The sequence below is a fragment of the Sus scrofa genome, chromosome 18, assembly GCF_054392235.1.
Source record: "Sus scrofa isolate SSC_HxYL_T2T_F1_AM1 chromosome 18, Sscrofa_HxYL_maternal_Yorkshire_Landrace_v2.0, whole genome shotgun sequence".
Lineage (NCBI taxonomy): Eukaryota > Metazoa > Chordata > Mammalia > Artiodactyla > Suidae > Sus > Sus scrofa.
Window position 1 is genome coordinate 47,706,030 of NC_139400.1, and position 15,005 is coordinate 47,721,034.

At 43.6% G+C, this 15,005-nt stretch overlaps 1 protein-coding gene across 12 annotated transcripts in view; it reads left to right on the top strand.

The window, feature by feature from the left end:
* DPY19L1 (dpy-19 like C-mannosyltransferase 1) overlaps nt 1-15,005 on the top strand; it is a 313,514-nt gene that overhangs the window by 23,881 nt on the left and 274,628 nt on the right. For 7 of the 12 annotated variants that reach the window (XR_014834285.1, XR_014834287.1, XR_014834286.1 and 4 more), the window contains exon 1: nt 5,204-5,624. The exons of 3 other annotated variants lie outside the window; for them this stretch is intronic. Coding sequence is in view for 6 of the 9 variants with exons in the window: in XM_085005861.1 (XP_084861987.1) it covers nt 5,327-5,624 (298 nt within the window). In the remaining 3 variants the exon portion in view is untranslated. Of the gene's footprint in view, nt 1-5,203; nt 5,625-15,005 lie in introns of those variants that run through there. 2 more of the 12 variants (XM_085005864.1, XM_085005865.1) reach the window with 1 other exon arrangement.

Genomic DNA, 15,005 nt, shown 5'->3' on the forward strand with positions numbered 1-15,005 from the left:
TGCAGGGGCAAAGCCAGATTGGGGTGATGACAAGGAGCAGGATGGGGCCCTAAGAGCAGGTAGATGACATGCAGTAGGAGTGTGGTCACAGAGATGAGGCTGTCAAGCAGGTGAGAGGCTGGGTGTTAGAAGGGTGGTCATTTGTAGCAGTGGTAGAAGTTGAGGGGGCTGGGGGGCGGGGCTAGAGTAAATGGTCAGGAGTGTTACCAGGCAGTCTGCACAGGCCGGCAGCAGTGAATGGTCAAGATGACGAGGGCTTCAGTGGAGCTTTCCCGGAGGCAGAAAGGCGCTTCACGGAAAGAAGGGGTAGAGTTGTGGGGAGAATGAACCTGTCATAGGAGGGGAAGGGCCAAGAGGTAGAAACCACGGAGAAAAGCCGAGTGTGACAGGGATGAATCTATGGCCTCAGGGAGCACAAAGTAAGGCTGGGTTGAGGGAATAGCTTAGGGAGGAGGGGATAGATTGTGTGATACGTCCAGGTTCTTACCCTGGAGAATGGACTTGTGAGACTGAGCAAATGCATCAGTCTCCCCACCTTACCTTCATCTGGGGGCAGGTGAGAGGAAGGCTTGGGCATCTGGCTATGTATGAGGCAGCAAGGCCCACTGGATGCAGTCAAGTCTCTGCCCAGAGCAGAGGCCAGGGGTGTGGTGAGAGGAAGGCTTGGGCATCTGGCTATGTATGAGGCAGCAAGGCCCACTGGATGCAGTCAAGTCTCTGCCCAGAGCAGAGGCCAGGGGTGTAATTCATTGGCTTCTTGGCTTCCAGTGTTCGTAAGGCCGTGGCTGTGTGTGTGTGTGTGTGTGTGTGTGTGTGTGTGTGTGTGTGTGTGTGTGTGTGTGTGTGTGTGTGTGTGTGTAGTCTGTTCAGGTGTAGGTAGTTTTGGGGCTCTCTGAGACCCAGGATCTGTGTTGGGGCACTCTGAGCATTTCATGCTCTAATCACTACTTCGTTCATCTGTTCACTCTTTTGTCCATTTATTTATTCCTCAAACTTACATTAGTTGTTTCTTCCCTTCCTCACTCCAAAGAGGAGTTAAGATGTTCCCATTGTCACTTATTATGGGCAAGGCACACGAGGGTTTCAGAAATATGCTGTTCCTTGTCCATAATGTGTTTTCCACGTTTCCTTCTGCTCCGACAAGATCTGTTGTTCCCACTGGGCCTAGACAAGTTTCAGCTCCTCCCTGAAAACCCCTCAGTCATGTCAGACATGGTCTCTTCTCTTCAGAACCCTTTCAGTACTGATGAACCAGGTATTTCCCCATGTAACCTTATTTTCTCTTGGCTCGCCCTGCCTCTCCAGCAAAACTGTAAGCACTTTGGGGCTGGGGACTTAGTATGTGAATTTTTAATGTCTCTAAAATCCACTAAGACACCAAGCACAGAGTAAGCCCTCAGCGACGGGAACTGCATTTTAGGGAGACATGCCCCTCTGGAGTGGAGTGTTTCTTGATGATGCACTGTAACTGGGACTAATAATGAACTCTCTGAGTTCATCAGGAACACTCATTGGAGCATGAACAGTTTAAATTACAAGGTCAGCTACCAGAAATATAGAAGATAAAATTTGAAAAGCAATAAAGTAGCAATTTACATTTGTTCTCACCAGAGACTAAAGGAATACATTCCAACAAAGTGACAAGTTAATGTTGGAGCTTTGCGGCAAAGTTGAATGCTATGCAGATATACTTCGTTGCACCCATTTGAGGTTTCTGTGAAGTATGCCCAATTATGCAGGTTCCTTTCTTGTATGAGCAACTACTGACGGGACAACTGTCAGACTCTAGAACTTGACCCACAGACACACTGGCACTAAAGAGATCAAGTGACTTAGCTCAAGGGAATGAAAAATAGATGTCACAGTTAAGATTCTCCTTTTGCTCTCACACTGTGGGTAGGAGTGGGAGGAAAAGGGGAAATTTGGAAGTTTTAAATAGGGGCTTTCAAATGCCATTGTAAAGAAGTAAGGACATTGGTTCCCAGCCGTCTAGCCTTGACCAGTTTTGCTTTTCATTGTTCATTTAACAATGTTCCCCTAGTCCCTATGCTTTAATACTGCTAGGCTCTATTTTGGTGCATTTACTTGTCTTACTCTATTATTTTATGGTCTTTTAAATTTTATGCTCATTTACTCCTTTTAACCTCCTCTTTCTGCTTCCCCAAAGTTTTACATTTTTTTTTCATGAAAAGTTTTTATTTCAAATGCCCAAAGTGTAGGTTTTGGAGAGAAAAGGATTAGGCTTGGACTGGTGACCAGAGAGGAATTCATGAGTGGCTGCTCTGTTGGGTTTCTTTCCTCGGAATTAATTTGTCTGCCTTGACCCAGTGTTTCTATAGTGTCACATAAAGAAGTAACTTCCTGGCACATCTGAAACTTGTGGGAAAAAAAAATGGCCACTAATTGTAATACTTAATCTATATTCATTGCAATCTTGAATTAATTCATAGGATCATCTGTGTACAACACATTTTTTTTTTTTTTTTTAAATGCAGCTTTCAGTTTCCCTTTCTCCCTTTTCCTTCTACTCTCTCTCTCTGGCATCCACCACTATGTGGCAGCTCTTGGCCTAAAGATAGGAATATGAGTGAACTGCACTCCCTGCTCTTGTGGATCTCAGAGTTATAAAGACAAAATGAAATTTGACTCATAACCTTCATGACTATTCCATTTTCTGCTTCACCACCCTCCCTGTGTGAAACATCCTCCTTTGGGGGGGCGGGTGTTGGTGGGGCAGAGAAGGGTAAGAGCAGTTGCTTCTTTTATCCAGGCTTAGTGACCCACTGAATGGTCACCATTTGTAAAGCATGCGTGGGAAGCAAGGAACTTTAGGGGAGGATCAGTTCTCAGACAGCTGATAAGCTTGAAGCCCAGAGAGTGTGGGACTGGTCCAAATATCACACCACTGTCCTTGCTCTTCTGCATCCTACTTCCTGCATCCTTACATCCATCAGCCTCAGGCTCTGGGACAGAAGACTTGCTACCCTCTATACCTCATTCACTGCTTTGAACATTTATTGGATAGTTACCTTGATGGACGTAATTGTGAGATACCTTATATACATTGTCTTATTTAATTTTCACAAACCTGTAGGGTAGATGCTTTTATTACTTTTATTTTAGGGATGAGGAAATTGAGACTCAAAAAGGTCTGGTAACTTGGCCAAGGACACAGGACCGGTATATAGGAGCAAAGACTAGAACATGGATCTACGGTTACCATGTTTTTTGACCAATATGTTAGAATGCCCCTTTCGGGGATTCTTCACTTGGTTGCCAATAAAATAAATTTGCAATTTATTTATTTGCAAGTACAAGTTTTCACCTACCATTTTAACTAATATTTTACAGTCTTCTTGGTTGCCAAGAAGGGGCTCTTCAGCACTGGTGGAACTGATCAAACCCTCCTGGGTGTGTCTTAAAAGACAGATGTCCCTCTTTCAGTTCAATTCAATAAACTTTCATAGACAGGCTCCAGGTTAGGCTCTGTGGGATAATATGAAGCTGAGTAGGAAAGATGCTTTGTCCTTCAGAAATTTGAGAATATAGGAGAGGAGGGCTAGAACTAAGTGACTTTCAAGTGCACTACAAAACACAGCATTATAAATCATCATTTGGTCATGTTATTTCCTGCATTCATTCACTCAGTCACTCATTTATCCATTCAGTGTTTGTTTACCCTGGTAAAGTGATACCAGTTGAATCTAACAGGGTAACACTGGATCCATCAGACACACTGTTTCAGAATGTAAACATTCTTTAAAATCACTTTCAATAATTTTTCAAAAACCAGTGTCCAAAAATAGTCGTTCCCTCCTGGGATAAAAGACAGCTGAAAATCCAAATTCACAAAAATACAGAGTACGGAGAATTATTAATTTGCATGGCAAAAACTATTACAAAATAATTCACTGCCTTTAAAAAGTAAGTGAATGCCGGTATTAAGTTACTTAAATCACTGGGCAGAGAAACAAGGGAGAGGACCCATAGCCACGTGAAGCCTCTAGGATTACAGTGGAGATAATCAGAATCATGTGGCTTGATATACAAAATTGGGAACTAAGGACAACTTTTTGGAACAAGCTCATTGGATTTAAAGGTAAGGAACATTTCGGTGATCCACGAGGCTGCAGGGTTTTGTGCAAAAAATGCAGGGATGTGGGGGCGGGGGTGGAAGGTAAATGAAAGTTGCCTGGTTTTCCCAATCTTCCTAGGCTTCCTTCAGTCATGCCTTCTGCTGCTGCATGAAAGAAAATACGTTTTCAACTAAAGGCTTGTATTTAACATCAAATAAAGTTCTACTCTCTTTCAAGCCATAAGGTTATATAGCATTTGAAACTAACAGGACATTCTCATTGCTAATCTTTCCTTCTCAGTCCATTCAATTTTATTACCCTCAGTCTAGGCTGCTACCCCTGGTTTTTGGTTTTAATGTCAGGCACACACTTCTGTCCCGACCTTTATCAGCTCACCCTGATACTCTACTGCCATTTTAAATCGGGTTGCCCCGCTCGTCGGGTTTGTGAAAGCGGAAGCTGCACTAGGCAGCGTTCTAAATTACGAGGCCACACAGGGTGGAGTAACGTGACCCTTTGGCTGGACTTTGGGCAGCTAGCCTTTTAGCAGCAGGGCCACCGAGAACTCCAGAGCGCACACACAGCGCCCCCAAGTGGTCCTTCTCTAGCGCCTCCTCCCGGGTCTAGCCGCCTCCGCAACGAGTTGCTTGGGCCACGCGGGCTTCACCGAGCTCCACTTGCAGCCTTAATCGGGTCCAAAACTTCGACCAGCTGCGCCCGCCCAGAGAGGGCCCTTCTTCTTTCCCCGTCGCTCCCAAAGGGTGGGACCGCCACTCCCGCTGGGCAGTCCGCGTCCTCAAACCTGCAGATTCCTGCGCGGGTTCCAAACCTGGCCGGGGTCGCTGGGCGGCCCGGGGTCGGCCCCCGCCCCCGCCGGAAGTCGGCGCGTGCGCGCTTGCCGGCCGGGAGCGCGCGTCCGGCGCGGAGGGGCAGCAGGGGCGGGGCCGCGGCTGCGGCCGCTCGCGGGGTGTCCCCGCCCCCGCCCCCTGGCGTTCCACGGTCGCCGTGACAACCGGAACGGCGGCAACGGCGGCGGGCGCGCGAGTCCGGCGCCGCCTCCCGGCAGCACCGCCAGGCAGGCAGCCGCCGCCCGGCCTTGCAGTTCTCCCCGCCTCCCCGCCGGCGGGGAGGGACCGGACCGCCCTCCGCCCGCCCGCCGGAGAGTGAGCGGCGCCGGGGCCGCCCCGCCAGCCCGCCGTTCCCCGGCCGCCGTCCGGGCGCGCGCAGCGAGCGGGCGCGACTATGCCAAGATGGTCCTGCAGGCGCGGAACAAGCACCGGGAAGCGGCCCCCAAGCCGCCCCAGCCGCCCCGCGCCTCTCAGTCGCCGCTAAGGGGGACGCCAGATGTCGGCGCCGGGGAACCCGGGCCCGAGCGCGCGCCCCCGTCCCCTCGGCGCAAGGGCGCCGCGGGCAGGAAGGGGCTCCGCGCGGAGCCCGCCGCGCCGGCGGCCGGGGGCGGCCTCGGGGGGCGCTTGGCGGCTCGACTAAGCGGGGCGCTGGGCCTGCGGCGCTCGGGGCGCGGCCGGACCTGGACCACGCTCCTGTTAGGTGAGCAGCCCAGCGCGCGGGCGCCGCCGGGACGCGGAACTTTGAGGCACGGGTCCCCCTCTCCCCCTCCGCTCCTCTCTCCTCCGGCTTCTGTGCCGCCGAGCCCCGCCGGCCGGTTTCCGTCAGTTTGCAGCCCTCTCCGACTTTTCCTGGGACGTCCTTACCTTCTCCTCCCCTCCCCCGCCCTGGCTCAGCCTTCCTCGCTCCCTTCCTACCCGCTCTCAGTGTCGGCTTTAAAAAAAATGGCCCCGAGATCAACAGCTGCCCGGTCTGGCCGCGAACTGGCAGGTCTGCGCTAACGAGACTTGGGCGCTGCTGATTGGCGCGGACCGGCTGCCTTCCCGTTATCTCGGCCCCTGCTCCGGAGGATGGTTTGCGATTACTTGGAGCCCAAAGCAAAAGCAGGTTGCCTGTCCTAGAAAGTTGCTAAACTTATAATTAAATTTTAGCGTGCTTTTTTTCTTCTTGGCTGCAACCACAGCTGGTGGCACTTAGTGATTCCCCTCCGCACATCACTTTCCCGGTTGTGTTGTGTTTTGGGCGCCTGAGCTGGGACACTGCTGACCTGGCGAACGATTGGTTTGGAGGGCTGCCCTCGTCTTTCGGGCCTTGACCAAACGGATGATACGTAGCGATGAGCTGAAAGAAATAAAGTTAAATTGTTCACATGTTGTGGACCGTTTTGAGGTTTCCTTTGTTTCCTGATTGACATTCTGATAAGGCAAGTTATAGCAGTTTGGATAATAGGCCAGATTTTTCTTAAGTCAGCAAGTAAAATGCTGTAACACTACTTTTCCAATATAATGTTGTTAATGGGCTTTGGCTGCTTAATTATTTAACTATTGGTGATTTATCCCTTATTACCCTTTCACATTCCCTTAGTGACCCAAAAGGATTTGGAGTTCAGTGTAGACCAGGGAATAGGACAGAGCAAATAGTCTTCCCCTGAGATCACAGCCATCACTAGAAGCGACTCAATGATAAAAACCACAGTCATCACCGTGTGAGTGCGCGCGCGCATTTGTGCTCTCGCACGCGTGCCCACGAACATTTTAATGGGCTCACAAAGGTTGATATTGCTATTAGGGCACTTTTTTTTTCTTCTATTGTAGATTCAAGCCTACAGAAATTCAGTATTTTCAGTACATCCCTTCTTTTTTTTTTTTGAGTAGCGAGCTTGAAAAACCTTGCCAGTGTGCAGGTTAGAGAAGTTCACCTTGGGGAGGCAGCATGGTACAGAGGATGAGGCAGACGCTCCTGATCCAGTTCACGGTGGTTAAGTTTCGTTTAAGTTTCAAGTTATTTCCTTTGTGAGCCTTGGTGTCTCTGTGACATGGGATTATCACCTGCCCTACTTACTCCAGGGCATGTCCTGAGGACCAGAACTAAAAGGGGTGGGTATTATTTGACTAGACACTTTTGTGTTTAAAACGTTTAACGAATTTTTAGTTGCTGTTATAAAAGGACATGCATAATACTGATCTGGTGACAAGATGAGGTTGCATTTTTCCTGAATGGCTACTATAAACATTAACCAATTTGTTGCAAAACATGGAATGGCATCACTTCTTCAGGGAGGTTAACAATAACAAATCATAGAATAATATCTGTTGCCCTTTTGTACATATTTTCTTTGCTTGTAATTGCGTTTCCTTTAAATCTTCCTATATTGGATGGCTTATATTTGGATCTAGTAATGCTCATACCTTAGTACATTTTGTATGAGCATAAAAGCATGATACTTTACTTGACTCACTCATTTGAGTATTGGAAGGAGTTACAGTGAAGGCGCCGCCCCACATTTTTGAATATACTCTGGATGCTGGCCATCAGGTGGTTGATAATCAGATCATCAGACCAAGGTCTGGAGACGTTCTGTCCTTGCTAACCATTTACATGAGGCCCAGGCGCAAGATGGGTCTGGAGAATGATCAGGCCTGGGATGTTTGGGTCTTTCTCTGGATCTCTCTACCCTCAGATCCAGCAAAAAGGAGCACAATTTAGAAATTTTTGAAAGCTGCCTCATTTCCACTTTTCCTTCCTCCTCCCGAAATGAGTGAGAATTGAGTTGACACGATATGGGTTTTTAATGTTGGATTTTGCTATGACATTGCTTCATTTATGTTTTGGAATAAATTTTACATCTTGAGGCTCCCTGATAGAAGCATAGTTGTGTAAGAGAGACTGACTAGAGGTCCCGAGTTCAGTTCTGTCACCTCCACATGTGTGAAGCAATCAATGATGGCGACTCACTTAGCTACCCAGGTGGCCTTTTGCACTGTTGGGCAGTCTTAAGCCCTGTCCAAAAATCCATTTTAATAAACATGTTTTTCTCTTTTTGGAGACATTACGTGCTACTTGATAGTAACAGTGATAAGAAGGGTTTCTGAAATGTTTATTTTTAGAAGTTTCAACCCAGTAGCTCCCTGTATCAGCCAGGGGAGGCAGTGGTGTAGTAAGAAGAACCATGACAGTGTTTTTCTTTTTTTTACCACAACCCATGGTAAGCAATGTGAAACCTGCTCACACATGAAAAAAATCCAACCCAGTAATTCATGTGTCTATCCAACTATTTATGTATCAGTGTTCTAAAGGAAACATTTAATAAGTGGCCTGTTCCGCAAAAGTGTGAGCAGCTGTAAGGTACCCACAGAGAACACTGAAGCATCCAGGAATTGTCACCAGTGAAGGGGAAAGGGCGCTCCCTCCAGAGCTGAACCCAAGGAAAGCTGTGCAGTGGGGCAGGATCACCCAAGAAGAGTAACCCCAGGCACTCTGTGCCCACCCTCTGATCTCCCACTGGTGCCTCTCACTGGCTGACCAACTGAAAACCCTTAGACAGGGGGCCCAACTGAAACATTCTGGAGGGTTAGCCTGCTGGGGCTGGGGACAAGGCAGAGAAGGGAGGAGAATGGATTTAAAAAGGGAAATGGAAGCTAATGAGCAGTATGTGCCTATATTTAAGACAAAAGGGTCATGTACTGTACTTACCCTACAATATACAGTATACTCTGACTTTCTGTTCTTTTTTTAAATGCTGTTTGTATAAACCGTAAAGTTGATTTCATGGTCTAGTATTATAACTCACAGTTCGAATACACTGCCTTAAAAGAACTGTTTTCTGATTCTGTCACTATTCAAACTTGTTGGTGCTTCAGCGAAGCATTTAGCTTCTCCATGTCTCAATTTGTACACATGTAAAAATGGGAGACGTGGACTAGACTAATGATTTGCCATCCTAGCTCTATACTGTAGTCACCCGGCAACTTGAAAAAATTCCGGTAGCCAAGCCACATGTCAGACCAGTTGAATCAGAATCTGGGGATGGGGTGAGGTGGAGGGAAGCATCAGTAACTTTAAGGTCTCATGTTCTGTTCCCCTCTAGGAGCAGACTGTCCACCATCAGAGAGCTGACATTTTTACATGGCAGCAATCCTCTGCAACTAAGTATATCCACCCCTCCCCTCTTTTAAATAGAGACACAGTCCAGTTTGCCAGAGTTTCTCCACATCTTTATTGTGTTCCCTAAGCAGGCTGGGCTGTGAGTTGCCATTTATCATCTGATGTGGCTCTTATGTTAATTGGGGTGGCATTCATGGAGATGGTGAAGACTAGAGGTGTGGGGAGGGGACAAGTTTAAGGGAAAAGATCAAGAATTATCTTGGACATGTTACCTTTGAGACATTCATAAGATGTCCAAGTAGATATGTCAAGTGTGCAGTGGAACACAAGAGAAGAGGTCTGAGTGGGAATGTAAAGTGGGGAGGCATGAGAAAATGGGTGGTATTACATTCATAGGGATTGCTGATAACATCTTCTGATGTGGGGTTGACGCTGTGCCAGGCATAGTTCTAAGTGCTTTGGACTTACTCACTTATCTCAAACTCATTTAATTACTAACTCATTCCCCATCGTGTTACTGTGATTGTCATACCGTTTCAGCAAATGGGGGATCCGAGGCACACAGATGTTAAGTAACTTGCCTAAGGTCACCCCTAGAATGTAGAAGTGTCAGGATTTGAATCCAGGCATTGTGGCTCCAGAGTTCATGTTCTTAACCACCATGCTTATATTTTTTATCTTCTCTAGGGTAAGTATAGCAAAAGGAGAAATGAAGCCCGAGGGTCTAGTTCTGAGAAACCTCGACATTTAGTGCTCAGTAAGCCTTAGCTTTCTTGTTTCCTCCTTCTTTAGGTGAAATAAGGAAGAGAGGGGTCGTAACTAGAGATAAGGGGATAACAGGTGGACAGCGTATTAGGGGTAGCTTAATGGGCAAGAAAGCTGAGGAACTGAGAGGCATGGGGGCCACTGGCCATCTTGTGGGATGGCTTTCAGACGAACACTCGGCCACACCAGAGCACTAGCTCTGAGGGTGTATTCATACATAGATGTTGAGCTAGTACAGTTCCCTGGAAAGCCAGTGGATAGGGTGGTTTTTGGGGCTGTTAGAGAATTTCTTCAATGTTTAAAACCAGTTTTTTCTTTCCAAAATAGACTTCTGGTTAGCTTTAAAGAATGTTTATAGTCACAAACATATGTTATTATTAAAAGAGAATTAGAAGGGTTCTGAATATGTGATATTCATGAGTGCTCAAATAAGTAACAAATGCGATGAGTTTAGTTGGTGTAAATATAAGGATATATTACCAACTTGTGGCAACAATACTGAAAGCAGATAATTTTATAATGTGTGTATTTGGATGTTGCTAATATTTGAACTGTAGCTATTTTTATAAGCTTTACATACTTGTTAGGCTATATTATAATGTCAAAGTTTATGTTAATGATATATTTAAATTATCATAGAGACTATAAGCTTATGCTATTGTTTCTAAATGGGGCAGCTTTAGACTTTATGTATTTAGTCCTAAATTCTTATTTTACTAGATCATCTTTTACCATTGGATTGTACTTTGCCTAAACCATTGGAACATTATTCTTCTGGGAAAGAGTCTGCTAGTTTTCTTTAGTTACTGTTCTAATGATGACTAGTCGTCAAAGTTAGTAAGAATTACATCTTTCTAGGTCAAGACTTTTATATTGCTATTTAACCCCGTAAAAAGTAGTTCTATTTCATAGGAAAGATCAGTTCTCTATGGATATCTTTCATAATTCAAGAATCATTGAATTTAAAAAGTAGAATAATTAATTTTTAGCGTGTATAAATCTACAATTACTGTACCTTTTATTTTAGCTTTAAATTTTCATTTTCTCAGCATTACTCTTGTCTCCCCCCCGCCCCCACCCTGGAATGCCATGAAATTAACAGCTCTCATATCTTCATGTTTGCCTGGCAAATATGAGGAGGTATCCTTGTATTTGACTTCCTTTCCAAAGTCAAATTGTCAGGTGTGTTTTTCAGTACTTTCACTACACATAATAGATTCTTGGATGGCATTTTGTAATTTTAATCATAGAAGCAAATGTTAACATAATAGCATAATCACCAAAATCAATCACAGAAGTTCTGAGTGATTCATTATAGTGACCAAGGATGAAGGTGATTTTATCTTCTAGTTTACGGTACCACCAACTATATCTTAAATGTGGTTTATAAATCACTCGGCCAAAAACTTTTGAAAACTTGCTTTCTTGACAGATTCTTGAGAATATTGTTGTAACTGAGAAGAGTGAGGTGTTATTTATATTTTTACACCACTTCATACCTTATCTTATATGCTGCTGCTCTGATTGCATTTTCTTGTAACTTCTTAACAGTCACCACTGCTTTTTGTAGTGCAGCCTTTCAGTCATTCTTGCTAATGTTACACCTCAGAATCTTTTCCCCACATTTTAATACTAATGCTGAAGTACTTATATAACTAGCAGATTGCAACTGTTTTCTACTGCATTTAAAAGTTGTTTTTTGTTTTTATTTTTTGGCTGCCCCATAGCATATGGAGTTTCCAGGGCCAGGGATTAGATCTGAGATGCAGTTGTGACCTGCACTTGGGCTGCTGCAATGCCAGATCCATAACCTGCTGGCCTGGGGATCCAACCTGTGTCTGGGTAATGCACAGGTGCCACAGATCCTGTAGTGCCACAGCAGGAACTCCCATTTAAAATTTAAAATTTAAAAAAAAAAAAAAAAAAAAAAAAAGACCTAATTTCTCACTCTTCTCATCTTTAATCTCCATGGAAATTTCATGGAAATCTAGAACTTAAAAGTTAACTCCTAGAATTTTACATGTGAGGGAACCAAAGTGGGAGAATGGCCTGACATCTTTAGTGAGTTTACTGGCTGAAGTTTGAGATTAAATTTAAGGTCTCTTGGCTTGTTAAGCACATCTGTCAAATTGTTGGTTTCAGAACTACAATCTAAGACAGCTGTCAAAGATACTTTAATGGGAAGATGACCTTATAACTTCCAAGACCTGATAATTTCTTTTAGCGAGAGCACTACTTTTTGGTGGCTTATGCTCATTTGAGGAATTACTCTGACTGTTAAATCCTTATGATCAACGTGTCAGTCTCTCTTTTGTCTTTGTGTAACTACTATTTTTTGGAAACTGCTAAATCCTGAATTGTTTTTGTTTTCGTTGGTTGTTTGGCATTGTTATTTTTAAAAACACAGAGTAAAATAGTGAAAAATGGTGTCATAGTTTTCATAGTCACTTAAAGAATAAGCAAAACATTGTGATACCTAAGGGCAGTTTGCAATTTGAGGGGAAATCTATAACCTTAAGAATCTATTGCCTTAAAACCTTAAATTGTTTATCGATTAATGTACTTGTTAAAAGTCTCTTGCTTAATATGATGGGCCTGGGGCTATATTATATATGTATGGATCTTTTTTTTTCTCTAGTGAAGAGGTGAAGTTTCTACGCTTTATCCTTGGGTTTGTTAAAGCTTTACAGTTTCACTGTGAGTGCTCAGAAGTATTTAATTAGCTAGTGCATTATTTCAGGTGTATTATTTTATCTAGCTACTTGTTCTTTAAGGACTGAAATGGCTTTTTTTTTTTTTTTTTTTTCCAGTAAGGAGAAAGTTCCTTAATGAAAGTTGCTAATGTAGGTTACTGTGTGATTTAGAAATATTCATGTTCATATTATGTGAGGGTAAGATTTTTAAAGGAAATTAGAATTTACAGCTTTAAAAACTCATGTGGATTAATTGTTGTATTAAGTATTGTCTAATATATATATACACATATATACTTTTAAAATTTGAAAATTTACTCTGTGTATTTCTCTAGTGAGAGGACTAATTTTATACTGTTTGGGAATGGTGATTATATTTTCCATGTTCTGTTTTCATATATTCACCTTAAAGTAAACCTTTGTCCTTGAGGCTTAAATGATTTCTGAGGGGTTTCCTCCTTTATGTCAGTCCATCCTTTTGGTTAAATGCATTTATTAACATTTTTTTATGCTTGATCTTCCAATTAGAAGGACAGCAGAGTCATGGAACCTTGGATCTCCCCCAGGCCTTGGTTCATCCCAATCATGTGACCTTGGGCCTCATGGGAAGATAAGAGCCATCTTTGCCTTAAAAGGACTCCTGGATATTTTTTGCTTAATACGTAAAAGTGCCCTGTTATTTGCAACTGATAAACAGTTGTTAGACTTATTCATTATAAATGAGAGTTTCTTAATTTTTTCCTAACATCGTAAGGTATTATTTTGCTCAGTGCCAAATATGTGGAGGAGATTCAAACTAAGGTCACCCTTAACAACCATCATTATTCCATAGACCACTGTGAAGTCTAGATCTTACCTAGGAGTTGTAGTTTCTTGAAATCATAACTGAATTTTAAAGCAATCCTACTTCTCACTTTGAGACGCAATATTTCTATTAGTAAATTGAATGCATTCCTTTTTTCCCTATTAAAAAAAAAAAGAAAAAATTAAAAGACTCAAACCTACCGACACTTCTTTTGGGGAGCAGAAAGATCTAAAAGGAAAACTAGAGACCCTTTTGAGAGTCTGAGTCCGAAGTATTAGTGGCAGTAGTTGTAGTTATGCAAGGCCATTAAATGCTGGGAATAAGATAACCAGGTAAAAACCCTCATTGCACATTTGGTGAAAATGAGACTGAGGCTAAGTCAGTCATATAAAATCCAATAAATATTTCTTCCTAAGAATAACTTTCTTACCAGGGTCAATAAAAAAGAATTTTAATTCTTAATTTTAACTTTTTCCCTTTCTTAATCATTATTTTCAGCTATCAAGATTTTGACAATTTTTCCTTCAGAGTATCTTTTGAATTTATATTTGTATTTTCCTAATAAAAAGTGTTAAAAATAGAGATTTCCAAGCCCCAAGTGAGAGCTGTTGAATCAGGATCTCTGAGAGTCGGGGCCAGGAATGCTGTCTTAAAATGCCCCCCCAGATCAGTATTCTCAACCCTGGTTGCATGTTAGAGTCACCCCCTGTGCCAGGTCCAGCAGTGTTCAGAGCTCCCAGGTGACTCCAGTGTGCTGTCAGTGTTGAGACATTGCCCTTCAAAGTGTTCATAAATCACCTGAGGGGTCTTGTTAAGAGAGAGATTTGGAGTTAGGGGGCCTGGGACCTGAGAGTCTGCATTTCTGACAAGCTCTCGGGTGGGTGATCCAGTTACTGCTGGAAAATACATGGAATACAAAGCAGCCAATTCTTATATTCAAATTTGTGAACAACTACAGAGATTTTACTCCAGTCATTTCTGTACCAGTGATAATTAACCTCAACTGTGCTTTAGAATAGCTTGCATATTAAAAAAACAACAAACCCATGGAGTTTCAGATTTAAGGGCCCTGGATTAATACTCACACATGTCTAGTTTTATTTAGTGTCCCTAATGATTCCAGTGCAGTCCCAGGTTTTATGATGTTCTCTCTGAAACTTGCTCAGTTTCTTTATTGCCTAGCTCATTGCTTCACAACCTTTCTTATATCATGGCACACACAGAAAATGATAATGTTTATGTGGCATGAGTGTGGGAGTAAATGATCTCTTTAAAGCACAGAAGTTACTGGCCCAGGAGGACTCTGGTGACTACCACTCTTGGTGCCACTGGTTGGGTGGCTCTGCCGAGCTCCCCTCCTAGTGTTCACAGAGCTCTGAGAGTCTGACACACTGGATATACAGTGAGTGGGCCTTCAATAAACATCTCACTATTGTCAGTTTCGTGTGTATTTTGTCATCAGTATTAGTGATAGGAATTCTTTTGTTGTGTTGGGTCAAAGTCCACATCCAGCTTTGTTGTAACTGTCTTCTTTTTTGGCTACTCACCATAAATCCTCACCTAAGTTGTAATAATGTCCTGAGACCCCCCCATAACCTACCCCCACCCCTGCCCAAATCTCCTTTTGTAATCCCTGGCCTGGGAGAGCCTTATTGATCTACCTTCTTAGATTTCTTACAGTTCATAGACTTTGTGCTGTTTGCTAGGGTGCCTAAT